This window comes from Remersonia thermophila, chromosome 6, assembly GCF_042764415.1.
Source record: "Remersonia thermophila strain ATCC 22073 chromosome 6, whole genome shotgun sequence".
Lineage (NCBI taxonomy): Eukaryota > Fungi > Ascomycota > Sordariomycetes > Sordariales > Chaetomiaceae > Remersonia > Remersonia thermophila.
Window position 1 is genome coordinate 2331922 of NC_092222.1, and position 14313 is coordinate 2346234.

Consider the following 14313-nt stretch of genomic DNA (forward strand, 5'->3'; position numbering starts at 1 on the left):
TCACCTTGCCTTCCCAATCCCAAGAGAGGTGTCGCTCCCCGTTGACGTCCTCTTGCCGTTCTTCACGGCCGTCGCAAACGGGCTCACCGTCGTCCCGTCCCGAAGCCACTTCTCCAGGCTCGGTATCCCGGCGCTCGACAACACGCTGCCCACCCTCGTCTTGGCTTGCGCCGGACCCGCTGATCCAGGCTGTCTAGGATCCTTCTCGGAGCTGGGGAAGAGGCTAAACTTGCCTCCTCCTCCTCCTGCTGCTGCTGTTCCTGCTTCTCCTTCCGCCGCCGCCTCTGCTCCTCCGCCGGCGGCCGTCTTCGCCTTGACAGCCGCACCCCTCGGCGGGGGCGGATCCCCTAGCTTAAACCCTCCCCCCTTGTTGTTGTTGATGCCGACCTTGTATCCCACCGGACCGCTGCCGACCGTCGCCGCCGGCGCTGGTGGTTTCACCCCCACAGCGCCGGCTCCGAACCGGAAGCCGTTGTTGTTGTTGTTGTTGCTGGTATCCGTGCTGTACACGCTGCTCGCATCATCCCTCCCCGTCGCGCCCGCCGGCCCTGGCGGGGCAAAGTAGCCCTTCTTCAGGATCGACGAAGACGCCGACGACGATGACGCCGACGACAGCGACCTCGAGACCGAGTACGCCTGGTTCGACATCGTCATGGGCCGCGGATACCCGATGGCCGCGCCGCCATTTCCTGCCCGGCGGCCCTCTAGGCCAAGCTGCTGCCGCTTGCCGCGCCGGTAGCGGAGGATGAAGATGAAGGCGGCGCCCGTCAGCAGGGACGAGCCGATGATGCCGCCCACCACGGCGAGCGCGGTCTGGGTGACGGAGAGGGCCTGCCCTTGCGCCTGTTGGATCTGCGAGGTGGCTTCGTTCTGGGAGGGCCGTTAGCATCGCACCGCGCCGCGCGGACAACAAGAGGTAGGCAAGGTTCGCTGCTCACCCTCAACGCCGTGGCCTCGGCCTGCGCCGCCCGGGCAACGCTCGCCGCGGACCGCATCGCGTCCGCCGCGCTCTGGCTGGCCGCGCTCAGCACGCTCGACATGCTCGCCGACAGGGACGCCAGGCTCTCCGACACGGCGCGGCTCGCGCTCTGCGACGCGGACCGCATCGCCTCGGTGATGGCGCGGTCGGCGCTCCTGCTGGCCTCGTCGGCGCGGCGCGACGCCTCGGCCGAGGCCTGCGACATTTCCCGCGAGGCGACCGAGGCGGCGCTGGCCTGCAGCCGCGCGCTCGCCAGCGACTGCTCCGTTTGGCTGAGCCGCTGGCTGGCTTGCTGGAGGGACTGGCTGAGCTGCTGCGAGGATTGGCTCAGCTGCTGGCTCGCCTGGCTGACCTGGCGGGATTGCTCGCTCAGCTGGGCGAGCTGGGCGCTGAGCGCCGCGATCTGGCCGTCCTGGCGGGCCTGGAGCCGGAGGAGCGATGGCGGAGGGGTGATGGTCGGTTGCGGACTCCCTGCTGGGAGAACACGCGCCGGCTCGGCGGCGGCGGCGGCGGCGAGCATCGGAGCGTCGTCATCATCCTGGATTTCGATCTCTCGCTCGGTGGTCATCCGTCCGGCTCCTGCCGGTATCCTCCCGTCCCTTCTCCTCCTCCTCCAGAGCTGCTCATCCCCTGATCCTGTGTCCCCTATCCGTGACCCTCTCCTGAACACAAGCCCGGCCTCCCTCCCACTCCCCGGCGCCGGTCCAGCGGCCGCCCCGCTGCCGACCCAAGCACAGCTCGAGCATATCAAAAAGAGAAGAAAAAGGCGAGAGATTAGAAATACTATAAGCGGCGTCCTGGCCATGGTAAAGACGAAGAAAAATCCCAAGTGCTCATAGAGAAAACCCAGTCTTGAAACAACAACGCCAAGTGTTTACCGCCGGCGGCAGAATCCAAAAGCAGCGAGAGCAACGGCCGTGATGGCGATCATCCTTTCAGCCAGAAGGATGCCGCGCGCGGGAGATATTAGCCAGAACGGCAGCGAGGGTGGAGAGGAAGAGAAAAGAAAAAAAAAGAGAGGAAGAGGGAGGGGAAACAAAGACGGTTCGGCACGGGGGAGGGCGTTGGGTAGGGACGGGGATAAATGAGAGGCCTGTTTCGCACGGCCGGTCTTCCGGGATATCACAGCTACGATTTCCAGGTTTTTACCATGCCGAAGGAGACCGGTACCGGGTCACGCTGCCGTTGTGGAAACGCGAACCTGCAACCGGCACCGCTGATTGATCTTCGGCTGGTGCCCTTCTTGTTGGCTGTTGACGGGGAGAGGGGTATGATGATGCCTCGAGGGACAGCTCGGCGGTTGAAGTGTCAGAGAGTGATAACACCCCCTCCCCCTTCCCCCCTTTCCCCCACCACCCTATGCATGTCCTCTCCTCAAAGACAACAGCTTGGATTGCAAAACCCCTCAGACGGACGGGTAAGCGACAAAGCAATCGCTGTCGGTCAGTCAGTCAACCAGTCAGTCAGTCAGTCAGCGCAACCACCCCCCCCTCCCCCCGGGCGCCAAGCCGCCTCGGATCGGAGCCCTGCCGCAGATCGCACCCGGAGACGCACGGGGCCGGGCACGCACAGACACCCCCGTTTCAGCCCCGGGCCTGAGGGAGAGGAGGGGTAACCACCGGGTTGACATGGCCCGACCAGACCTCGACTCGCACAGATTCGCTGCCGTATCTACTGCGTAAGGGGTTGGCCCTGTCATGTCGGACCGGAATGAGGCATTCGCAGTAGTACTGCGTACTACTGCGTACATGTCAACAATCGCTCCCCACACGCTCACCCTCCCTCCCCGCACCGCACCGGATTGTGAACCATGCCTGAATAAGCCATGACGTGATGGTCATCTCGTCTCATCATCCCCTGTTGCCGTGAAGATCACCCCCTGCCCCTCGGTTACCGGGACGGAGAGTACTGCGTACATACAGAAAGTGTGGTCCCCGGGCATCAACAGATTCGCAGGCGTGGCAACGCGACAACAAATCTTCGATAAAACAGGCGATTGATTCTCTAGAAAGGTCCTCGAAAAGAACGCAGTGCAAGGTCCTATAAATACAGGGGTCCTGCAGTATGACTAAGCCAATGCTTCCTGACGCTACTGCCCATTATCTTCCTGATGCTCCTGCTATACCATCTTCCTGGCGCTCCTGCCAGACCACATACCATAGGTACCTGAGCTACTCGTACATGCACAGTTCAAGCTGACAGCTGCTGCTTCGGGGTTCCCACTGGAGCAGAACCGCAGAACCCGGAGCTAGAATCAACCCTGTCTCGTCCGAACCTCAGGTAGGTACACTGCTACTTCCCGGCTCCTCCCGCCCTGGTCATCCGTTCGGCAGCACCCACGCCCGTCCCGCCGATGGCTGTTTGTGAGAAACCTCTTCCTTTGTCAGACGTATAGTAGGTAGCCAGGGGGGCGGGACCGATGCTGACGGACCTGGAGCGGTACACATGCACATATGAATACATATGCGGGCCAGACTTCCCCAGAACCCGGGTCTCGGGCCATACCACAGCGTCCGTGACTCCAACGCAGACAGATTGCCCCCGCCTCGAGACCTTACGCCACAGCGAACCCTCTAGTTGTCGCTCCTCTCGCATCACATAGATCCGGCCTTGAATGTCTCGCAACCAGCTGGGACTTGCGCGAACCAAAGCCGACTGAGATCCGTGACCCCAGCCGCTCTCATGGGCATACCATTGTTTACCTATTTGTTGTTGCGCAAACCATAGAAGCATCCCTACGCGAACCATGCCCGACGTCGTATTTCCTCAAGCACCACATATCCTCCTCCCATTCCCGCCCCAAAGAGAACAAAGAATACCCACCCCCCTTGGACAGATTTCCGAACGCCAGACATGCATGGTCCGTTCTCTCTTTCCCCGTTCCACTCCCTTATCGCCGATCCGCAGTGAGCCCAGGAAGTTTGTTTTTTTTTTTTTTTTTTTTTTTTTTTTTGGTCCGCCAAAACCTATCCGATCCCCCGTCATGGTCGTGACTCAATCGTTGGTTTGTTTTCTTTTCTTGTCATTTGGTTCCGGATTCGTCTTGTCCTCCGCCATCTTGTCCATTCCAACGTCCACAACACACCTTGCCTTCACGCACAAACAAGAGGGTGGGTGGGGTGGTGCATTCGCAGGGCCTGGGAGGCCCCTAGTTGTTTTGCATTCCAGCCAGCAGGGTCTCTCCTTGACGGAAGCACGCCGGTTTCGCGCGCGCGTTGCATGGTAGCCCCCACCCTCCTCCTTCCCAGGGCCAAGAAAATCGTCTTAGACAGGCAGCTTGAACTTCTCGCCCTTCATGACCTTGGTGTAGTAGATCCAGAAGAAGTCGCTGTACAGGATCGTCTGGAGCACGCCGGCGACCACGGCAATGGTGTCGATCCGGTGGCTCGGCTCCGTCATGTAGCGGTAGATCCAGTTGGGGATGTACAGGGCGCGGTACGTGCCGAGCGCGAACAGGTAGTGGGCCGTGATGGCCTCGGCCTCGCCCGTGCGCTGCAGCATGAAGAGCTGCGGCAGGATGGCGACCGACTCGAGCCAGATGGAGAAGGCCCAGCAGATCTCGAGGGCGGTGAAGCGCACGGGGAAGAGGAAGGCGAGGATGGCGGCGAAGGCGAGCAGAAATTCGACGCGGAAGGTGTCAAGGTTGGGGTCGTTGGTTGGCTTGTAGGCGGTGGCCATCAGGTAGATGATGTAGCATTGCGACGTGATGAAGAGGACCTTGAAGACGAAGTTGTAGGGGGAGGTTGTCCAGGGGAGGTCTGTTGCGGAGGAAGCTGGTTAGAGACGGCCCTTTTTTCCGCGACGATCCAAATCCTCTCTCCTCTCCGCCAGGCGCCGGGGAACGAAGGGGGGATTCCATACCGAGGTAGCGTGTGATGTAGACGAGGAAGTAGAGCATCTGCGACTTGAACGAGATGCCCGAGCAGCTCTGCGCGCAGGGGTGTCAGTAACAAGTCGGTCCCTCCTTTGGTGGTAGCAGCAGCGGCAACGCATACCTTTAGTTGAATGATCTTGTGCAGCAGGATGAAGATGGAGGCCAGGTGGGACAGGTCCCCTGCATCGCAACAAAAGCACGTCAGCCTCGTGCTCCCTCGACTTCATGGTCCGATGCTCTATCCCTAGCCGAGCGGGTGAGAAGGATGACGCTTGCATACCGGCTACGCGAAACAGATTGAGCGTCATTGTGTCGGTGTTATTCTCGTCGCCTCGCCAGCTTGGCCGATGGTGGATGGAAGGGAGCTGGGTTGATAGCTATCCAAATCGAGCGCCGGAGGAATCGAATCGGAGCTTCGCCAGTCGCAATCGATCGATCGAGAGCTACGCACACCGCAGAACCAGCAGCACGCAGTAGTCTGTGTTCTGCCGCACGGAGGCTCCTGCAAAGGTCGAATCGGCCGAACGGGGGTTGGCTATCGAAAGTCAACGGTGGATGTTAGGTGCAGGTAGCTATGTATGGAGGTATGTATGCGTTGGTGACGGCTGCGCCGCAAGAGGGAAGCTGTCCAACAGCCACCAAGAAAAAAGAGCCGACGCAAAAGGACACGATCACGTTCCGGGGGCGTCCTGGCACGGCAGAAAGTAATGATGCACGCCTAGAAGCCCAGAACAACCTCCGCCCGTCGCATGCGACGGGGCTGCTGGGTGGGCCCTAACGCAGGTCCCGGGCCAATCGGAGGCGACGGTTGGGCGCGCCGGGTCGGGCCATCAGCGTCAGGGTTAGGGTACAGTACCGGAGCTCCGGGTGTCAACGCCTGAAACATGTCTCGAGTCAGAGAAGAAGGTAAACGAGATGGCTCCGTGATATCGTATTATTCATGGTGTCGAAATGGCGACTCAACGCTCCAACCGCCGAGCCCGCGTGGCAACGCCGCCATGCTCAGGCCCTGTCCTGGGAGGTGTCAAGATCATTTAGGCTTTACAGTTTCTCCCGTAACGCTTCTATGCTTCGCAGATGATGGTTGCCAGCCAACTTCCCATCCATAATGCCGTTGTGCCCTACCAAACACCGGAACGCCAGAAACCCCCGTCCTGCTCCCATGCCAGCTCTCTCCCCTCATATGTCGATGCTCATGAGATACATCTCATAGATGCGCATGAACTTGGCCACAAACGCCTCCAGGTGGAAGATGACCTTGGTTCCCGTCCGGATGCGGTGCTCGTAAAAGGCCGCCCACCGGATGACGTCGGCCTTGAGCGCGTCGTCGATCATGGGGATCAGCTTGAAGGCGAGCGTGCGCAGGATGGTGGTGGCCGGGATGCAGTGCGTCAGCAAGTCGTAGAGCTTGGACCGCACCTGGAGGATGCGTGCCGGCGTGTGCTCCTCCATGATCTCCTTGGCGATCTGCCCAATGAGGGCTTCCCAGTCGGGGGGCGGTATTGGCGTTGCGTCGGTGACTTTCTCGCTGGGAGGGCCGTTAGCTTGCAGGTCATGTCTCCTCGGAGGGCCGGCGAACTCACTTCTGAGCGTGCACCGCTTCCAGCATCAACAAGGCCTTGCGAAGGTTGCGTCCGCTCTCCTCGGCAATGCGCTGGTGCAGGCCCGCCACAACGGGCCACCCCTCCTTCTTCGCCGACGTGGCCAGGACGTCGCAGATCTCCTGGTGGGTAGGGGCGGCAACGCGCACGAGCAACGTGCGGGAGCGGATGGGGGCGATGATGTTTGCGGTCGAGTTGGCCAGCAGGATCAATCGCAGATTGGGCGAGTACTTCTCCATGGTGCGGCGCAGAGCGGCCTGGGCGTCGCGCGTGAGGTGGTCGGCCTCGTTGATCACCACCACCTTGAACCGCTGCCGCGCCGACTGGTCCACCTGCTGCGTTTGCGCCACCTCCTTGAGCAGGTCCTGCACCACTACCCTGTCGTAGTTGCCGACATCGGACGGCGTGATCTCGAGGTGGTAGATGGACGCCACAATGTTAAACTCGAGCTTGCGGTTGCTGCTGGTCTGGAAGACTCGTGCATCGATCTTGATCTTCTCGACGCCGGGGCCAAAAAGCTCCTTGAGCGTGGCTACAATTCGTGTCTTTTTCCCTGCGCCCGACGGTCCGTACACGAGGAGATGGGGAAAATCCCCGCTCTGCGCCTGCCTTGGGTTAGCTGATGCTGGTGGTGATGACCGGCATTGCGAGCTGGCAGCAAACCTACCAAGGACCGGAGACGCTCCGAAAGCTCCCCATGGTATGTGAGAGCATCCAGAGACCTAGGCCGGTGTTTGTCGACGATGAGCGCCATGGTATCTGTTGGTTTGGAGCTGATGGCGGGTTGGGAGGGAAAGGGTGGAAGTGGGCTGAAAGCTCCAGACGCGGGTCGCGATGCAAGGCGCGTCTGGTTGACGCCAAGTCCATTTAGCAGCAGCGCGCGGGGCGTGCACGGACCACATCAGGTTCGCTGCCTGATGTGGGATGTACAATACTATTAGGAGAGTATGTGCCTACTGCCTACATTATTAACCAGGCCGTCCAGGCATGACGTCCAAGTCCCGAGAAGCTTCAAGGACAACGGAAAAAAAAAGAGACCTGAACCTGGCGCTACAGCGGCCAATTTGGATATGTGGTCATGAAGCTTTACTTTGGGTTTCATCGTCCTCGCTGGGGCGCATTGGAGCAACCCAACGGAAGTGTCCACGCTGATTCCCCCGTCCCGTCGTTCTCGGATGGCCACAAGCGGCATGCTCTCTCCCCCCATTTTCCATGCACAAGCGAGGGAACTGGACGCATGTCTCATCAACAGCATGTGCGATCGTCATGACTGGAACAGGCACATCTATCCATCATAGCCCAGAGGTACCTTGTTAGTCTACATAATGTACAACCAGCCGCACCAGCCCGGTGGTTAGGCCGGGGGCGGCGCCGAGCTCGACGCCGTGGGTGGCACGCTCGAGGGGGCGGCGGCCTTGGCCTCTCGGAGCTTCTTCCATGGTTGCTTGAGCTCCTCCAACGTGACGCCCTCCAGTTTCGTAATCCCGACGACCGGCGCGTCGCCCTTCTTCACAAACTCGTACTGCCCTGGAGGATCGTTAGCGCAGAAAGACGCAGGCGTTTCAGACGGCAGTACCTGGCAGCTTGTTACCGGCCAGCCGGAAGGCATCTCGGATGACCTGTTCGTGCAGCAAACCCCGGATCTCAAAAATGATCTGGTTGACCGCCACCCTGGCGGCCCAGTGGTCGAAGGCACCCTTGCCCTTACCCATTCTCATCTATTCCCCCACCCCCCACCGTCAGCGCCCGGCCAAATCTGCCGCATCGGGTACCCGGTCTCACCTCGTTTCCGCTGACGAACACGCCCACGTTGCAAGCCACCCTCTTGTACAGGCGGAACTTTTGCCCACGCAACCGCTGCTTGATGGTATCCTCGGCCATCTTGAGCTGCGCGGCGCTGATGCGGCGGTGATGGTCGCACATGCGCAGGCCGTAGTCGCCCCAGACCACCGTGGTGCCCTTGGTAGATCCTCCCGTCGGCACCCGCGGCCGGCCCTTCCTCATCTTCTTCTTGCGGGGGAGGTTGGGCTCCAGCCAGTTGCCCGCACGGATTGCCGTCGCCGAGAAGAGCCTGACATGGCTGTTTTGCGTCGTCGTCGTCGTCGCCGGCTGCAGGGAGGGGCGCAAGGCGGGGGCGGCAATCGGGAGGGAAGGGCGGAGAGGGGTGGCTGGGGATATCCTCAGCGCCCGGAAGGCACTGAGGAGCGCCGACGAGGTGTTTGGCCGCATGGCGGGCGAATTGGCGGGACTGGGGTGGCGTGGATGCTCGGATTGAGCTCAAACCCGGCTTTCCATCGGCCGAGTTGCGCATCCAGGCACGGCGACAAAATCGATAGCATTGCTTAGTCATTGTGGTGCCAAGACGCCAAGCCACGTGCCTCTGGCGCCTACGCCAAGCCTGGACACGAGGCGCGTCACCCCCTTCCCAATTAACTCGTTCCTCGCATCACGCGTCGAATCAAAGTGGGCGGCCAGACGTCAATCCGCCTCGGGTCCTTCCATCTGCTATCCCAGGCTTCCGCATCTGCCTAAGCTTTGAGCCGAGAGGTTCCGAATTTATTTATTTCTTCCACAGCGTTCTGTCTCGGGAGAATGCATTGATTTCTCCAGGTTGATCATTGATCAAGGTTTCTCGTGGACTTCTTTCCCAGCTCCCAACCCCAGCAACGTCTGTTTGCTTCCTCGGTCCAACCGCCATGCCCGACATTCGGAACTTCTTCGCTGCGAAGGGCGGTACCGCCCCGAAGCCCGCAGCAAAGAAGGTGGAAGAGACGAAGAAGCCTCGGGCCAGTGCGTTTGCCTCGATGATCACACCATCATTCCGTGCGTCTAACTAACATGGCCGCAGAGGGGAGAAAGGTTCTCGAAGACAGCGACGAAGACGAAGTTGCCGAGTTCGTTCGCCTGCAGCACCCTTGTTCGCACCCATCTTCTTCTAACGCTGTCGTTCAGGGCAAAGCCGACAACAACGGCTCCGAGGAAGAAGGCAGCGTGAGTCGCCCGTCCGACCCAATCGTCGATCCAACGTTCTGACCCAACGTAGTGCTGCCGTCGAGGTCCAGGGAGAGGAGACCACGGCTGCCAAGTACTTCGCCTCGTCGAAACCCAAGACCGATGCCGCACCAGCCACCCCCAAATCAGCTGCCACGGCACGTCTGCCCACAGGACCCCAGCTGCGGGTGAGCCCCAGGACGAAGCCCGCTCCCCCCAAACCGGCCCCCGAACCTGCGAAACCGGCTCAAACCGGCTCGAAGAAGCCCGTCACCGCGTACAAGAAGCACGATCGGGGCGATGATGACGCCTTCCTTGACGATGACGATGACGACGCGGACGACATTTTCGCCGCCGAGGCTGGAGGACGCAAGAGGCGGAAGGATGACGATTACGTCGAGGACGAGAGCGATGACGAAGCGCTGCCCAGGCCCAAGCGCGTCGCTTCTCGGTCTACCAAGCAGGACTCGGCCGCTTCGGCTCCAAAAGCCGCCGCCTCGAAGAAGCGCAAGTCCCCGGCGTCGGACAGCGAGGAGGAGGAGGAGGACGTCAAGCCGGCCAAGAAGGCAGCCCCGGCAAAACCGCGCGCCCCAAGGGCCAAGAAGGCGGCCGATCCCGAACCTGACAACATCAAGGCGATCCTCGACAATGTGCCCACGGTCCAGGCGCCGGATGCCCCGCCTCCCAGTGCGAACGCCAAGTTCGACTGGCGGACGGCGAAGGGTGGGGGAAATACAGGCCCGCCTCCTTTGGCCGGCACCGTCGAGATCCCCGAAGGCGCCGAAAACTGCCTGATGGGCAAGTCATTTGTCTTCACCGGCCTGCTCAAAACGATCAGCCGCGACGAGGCGCAGGCTCTCGTCAAGCGGTACGGCGGCAAGGTCACGGGCGCTCCGAGCAGCAAGACGGACTTTGTCGTCCTCGGCGATGACGCCGGCCCCAGCAAGCTCCGGAAGATCAAGGAGCACAACATCAAGACCATCGACGAAGAGGGCCTGTTCTACCTGATCAGGACGATGCCTGCGAATGGCGGCAGCGGGAAGGGCGCCGAGAAGGCCAAGGAAAAGCAGGAGAAGGAGGAGCAAAAGGCCCGCGAGGAGGCAGAGCGCATGGAGCAGGAGGAAAAGGCCCGGAAGGCAGAGGCTGAGAAGTCGGCAAAGAAGGCCGCCGAGGCCCGCGGGGTGTCTGCTCCCGCAGCGCCCCCGGTCCTGTCTCAGCTGTGGACGACAAAGTACGCCCCAACCCAGCTGAACCAGATCTGCGGCAACAAGGCCAACGTGGAGCGCATCCAGACGTGGCTTCGCAACTGGCCCAAGAATCGCAAGTACGACTTTAAAAAGCTGGGCGCCGACGGCATGGGCGGGTACCGCGCCATCATCATCTCGGGCCCGCCCGGCATCGGCAAGACGACGGCTGCTCACCTGGCGGCCAAGCTGGAAGGCTACGATGTGCTGGAGAGCAACGCCAGCGATACGCGTAGCAAGAAGCTCGTCGAGGACGGCGTCAGCGACGTCGTCGATAACACGTCGCTGCTCGGCTACTTTGCTGGCGACGGCAAGAAGGTGGACACGGGCAAAAAGAAGATTGTCCTCGTCATGGACGAGGTCGACGGCATGTCGGCTGGCGATCGCGGCGGCGTCGGCGCCCTCGCCAAGCTCTGCAAGAGGACGGAGGTGCCCATCATCCTCATCTGCAACGACCGCCGGTTGCCCAAGATGAAGCCCTTTGACTTTGTCGCCTACGACATCAAGTTCCAGCGGCCGACCGTTGACCAAATCCGGTCCCGCATCATGACCATTTGCCACAGGGAGGGCCTCAAGATGCCCCCGCCTGTCGTCAACGCCCTCATCGAGGGCAGCGGCAGAGACATCCGGCAGATCATCAACATGCTGTCGACGGCGAAGCTCGACCAGACGACCATGGACTTTGACCAGACCAAGGCCATGACCAAGGCCTGGGAGAAGCATGTCGTGCTGAAGCCCTGGGACATTTGCCAGAAGCTGATCGGCGGCGGCCTCTTCAGCCCGGCCAGCAAGGCGACGCTCAACGACAAGATCGAGCTGTACTTCAACGACCACGAGTTCAGCTTCCTGATGATCCAGGAGAACTACCTGAAGACGAAACCTGCGGCGCTCAGCGACGGGGGCTACAACGGCAGGCTCCAGAACCTCAAGTACCTCGAGCTGGTCGACCAGGCGGCCGAGAGCATCAGCGACGGCGACCTTGTCGACCGCATGATCCACGGCCCTCAGCAGCACTGGAGCCTGATGCCCACCCATGCTGTATTCAGCACCGTCCGCCCGTCCAGCTTCATCGCGGGCGCCTTCAAGGAGTCGCCCACGTTTACGTCGTGGCTCGGCAACAACAGCAAGCACGGCAAGCTCGGCCGCTTCGTCCGCGAGATCCATTCGCACATGCGCCTCAAGTCGTCGGGTGATCACAATGAGATCCGCCAGCAGTATCTGCCGGTCCTCTGGCACCGTCTGGTCAAGCGACTGGAGGTGGAGGGCAAGGAATCCGTCCAGGATGTCATCGATCTTATGGATAGCTACTATCTCACGCGCGAGGATTTCGACGCCATCAAGGAACTGGGCCTCGGGTATCAGGCCGAAGAGAGGGTTTCGATCGACACGCAGACCAAGTCCACCTTCACCCGGCTGTAAGTCGACTTGCGTCTTTCCCGCATGAAACCATCGCTAACTCGCTTGCTTGCAGGTATAACGCCGCCTCCCACCCCGTGCCTTTCATGAAGGCCAGCAGCGTCACCGTGCCCAAGAAGCTGGGCAAGGAGATGCCCGACCTGGAAGAGGCCATCGAGGAGGAGGATGACGCCGAGGTGCTCGAACCCCCCGAGGCCGATGAGGATGAGGAGCTCGATCTCAAGAAGGACAAGTACATCAAGCTGCCCAAGGCCAAGCCCGCAAAGAAGGCGGCAGCCAAGAAGGCAGCCAAGGCGGCGGATGACGATGACGGGGATGAAGACGCTGGGTCAGCCAAGGCCAAGCCCAAGGCGGCGGGCAAGGGCAAAGGCAGAGCGAAGAAGGCCTGATTGCGACGCGGTCTTTGCTGTTGGGGTATGTAATATCGCATGGGGAGTCGCTGGCATGGTAAGGTCAGCAGACCGGAAACAGCGAGCGTTCTGAGAAGGCGAGCAGCAGGCTGCTGTTGGTTGTGGACAACACCGATGACGAATCGGAGCCTGATCGGGCGTATCTTGTATACCTGGTGCTGTTCGGAAGGGGTGGGTGGTAGATACGGAGTGAGGGGTAAGGTCTCGCTCGGCGTTGTGGAATACTAGCACCGCATCAGATGGAAACCAAGCACACTATATGGCGGAGAGGCATTGGCCGTGCATGGCGCTATCACAACACCTCTCCTACCTCTCTCCCTTCAAGCTCACAACGGTCACGCGGTCCGACTACGGCAGCATCATGAGCGTCGCCAACCCCAGCAAGGTATGCATTACGTTGGTGTGTGTGGTAAGTCTTTGTAACGCCGGGGATATACCCGCCAGTCCCGACGCGATACCGTGAAATTCCGTTGCCTCTATGCCCAGCTTTTTGGTTTCACATGGTTTTTTTTCTTTTTCCTTCCCCCATTCATACACGCTCAAACAGTTGGTAAAAAATCGACATCATGAGAGAGGAGCATTATAGGTACAGGCCGAGAACCCCCGCAGCACAGAAACGCCTGACCGCCTGTGGCGCCCCACCAAAAAGATGGCTTCCGCGCGCGCAGTCAAATCCCAGCAAGTGGTGGTGGTGGTGGTGGTACACGGAGGACAAGAGGTCGACTTTGTCCCCCCAAAAAAGCAAAGTTGATCCGTCTCCGGGTCGAGATCGACGGAGAAGACGACGAAGAAGCGAGGCGAGGCTGGCGTCGCCGGTTTATCTGTTCTTGACGACGCCGACCTTGGCGGGGCGCAGGATGCGACCGTTGAGCTTGAAGCCCTTCTGCTGGACGTGCATGACGGTGTTGTGCTCCTTGTCCTGCATCGGGGTCATGAAGGTGGCCTCGTGCTCGTTGGGGTTGAAGACCTCGCCGTGGGGGTCGAAGCGCTCGAGGCCGTGCTTCTTGAGCGTCTGCATGAGGATGGACTCGGTCATCTTGAGGCCCTCGTACAGGTTGACGAAATCCTGGCTCCCGTCGGCCTGCTCGGGCTTGAGCTTCTCGGGCGGCACCATGGACAGGGCCCGGTCGAAGTTGTCGACCGACTCGACCAGGTCCTTGGCGAACTGCTGGATGGCGAAGTCGCGCGCCGCCTTCATCTCGCGCTGTGTCCGCTCCTGCAGGTTGCGGAAGTCTGCGACGGAGCGGAGGAACCGGTCCTGATACGAGAATGCGTCGGCATGGTTTGTTTCGCGCGGGCGGGAGAGCTGCGGGGGTTGCCTACCTTGAGGTCCCGGACCTCGGCCTCCTTCTGCTCTAATTGCTTCTTGAGAGCTTCCAAGCTCTCGCCCTCGGCCTCCTTCTTGCCCTCCTCGGCGGCGCCGGCCTCGCCGTCCTTCTTCGAGGCATCCGTCTCGGAGCTGTACCACCTTGTCCGCAGGGCGGCCGGCCTTGCGGCGGCGATGGGGGTCTGGAAGGGTTGGGCGAGGCGGAACGGTTGCCTCTGGGTGCCGAGCCTGGCGGTCGAGCGGAGAGCTCGTGACGTCGCTGAGACGCTTTGGCGGAGCATGGTGGCGGATGGGATGTACCGATGTACCCGATGTGCGAACCTAACGGAACAAAAGTCCACCGGGGATGGAGGCGGACGAGCGAGTCGCTGGGTGCTAGGTCGTTTTTCTTGATGTCTTTCCTTCTTGCTTCCCTCTGGCTGCTGGACTCAAGAATTTTCTTGGAGGGGGGCCCGGGGGGGCGATAGGAAT

The 14313-nt window shown here is 60.9% G+C and overlaps 6 protein-coding genes across 6 annotated transcripts; 1 reads left to right on the top strand and 5 right to left on the bottom strand.

Annotated features, from left to right (window-relative positions):
* On the bottom strand, positions 1–1784 carry VTJ83DRAFT_6816 (uncharacterized protein; the record flags this gene model as incomplete). The annotated part of the gene is made up of 2 exons (XM_071013569.1): positions 1–870; positions 939–1784. The coding sequence occupies 2 exons, from the start codon at positions 1782–1784 to the stop codon at positions 1–3; spliced, it is 1716 nt and encodes a 571-aa protein (XP_070864443.1).
* A 2459-nt stretch (positions 1785–4243) lies between these two features.
* On the bottom strand, positions 4244–5161 carry VTJ83DRAFT_6817 (uncharacterized protein; the record flags this gene model as incomplete). The annotated part of the gene is made up of 4 exons (XM_071013570.1): positions 4244–4737; positions 4841–4907; positions 4975–5033; positions 5134–5161. 4 exons carry the CDS (start codon positions 5159–5161, stop codon positions 4244–4246), a joined length of 648 nt encoding a protein of 215 aa, XP_070864444.1.
* An 871-nt stretch (positions 5162–6032) lies between these two features.
* VTJ83DRAFT_6818 (uncharacterized protein) lies at positions 6033–7208 on the bottom strand (the record flags this gene model as incomplete). Its single annotated transcript, XM_071013571.1, has 3 exons — positions 6033–6381; positions 6437–7059; positions 7122–7208. The coding sequence occupies 3 exons, from the start codon at positions 7206–7208 to the stop codon at positions 6033–6035; spliced, it is 1059 nt and encodes a 352-aa protein (XP_070864445.1).
* Positions 7209–7808: 600 nt separating this feature from the next.
* On the bottom strand, positions 7809–8683 carry VTJ83DRAFT_6819 (mitochondrial 54S ribosomal protein uL16m; the record flags this gene model as incomplete). Its single annotated transcript, XM_071013572.1, has 3 exons — positions 7809–7981; positions 8031–8172; positions 8237–8683. The coding sequence occupies 3 exons, from the start codon at positions 8681–8683 to the stop codon at positions 7809–7811; spliced, it is 762 nt and encodes a 253-aa protein (XP_070864446.1).
* A 467-nt stretch (positions 8684–9150) lies between these two features.
* Positions 9151–12494, top strand: VTJ83DRAFT_6820 (uncharacterized protein; the record flags this gene model as incomplete). The annotated part of the gene is made up of 5 exons (XM_071013574.1): positions 9151–9244; positions 9303–9348; positions 9407–9445; positions 9498–12104; positions 12161–12494. The coding sequence occupies 5 exons, from the start codon at positions 9151–9153 to the stop codon at positions 12492–12494; spliced, it is 3120 nt and encodes a 1039-aa protein (XP_070864447.1).
* An 838-nt stretch (positions 12495–13332) lies between these two features.
* On the bottom strand, positions 13333–14123 carry VTJ83DRAFT_6821 (uncharacterized protein; the record flags this gene model as incomplete). Its single annotated transcript, XM_071013575.1, has 2 exons — positions 13333–13773; positions 13839–14123. The coding sequence occupies 2 exons, from the start codon at positions 14121–14123 to the stop codon at positions 13333–13335; spliced, it is 726 nt and encodes a 241-aa protein (XP_070864448.1).
* Positions 14124–14313: the final 190 nt, after the last annotated feature.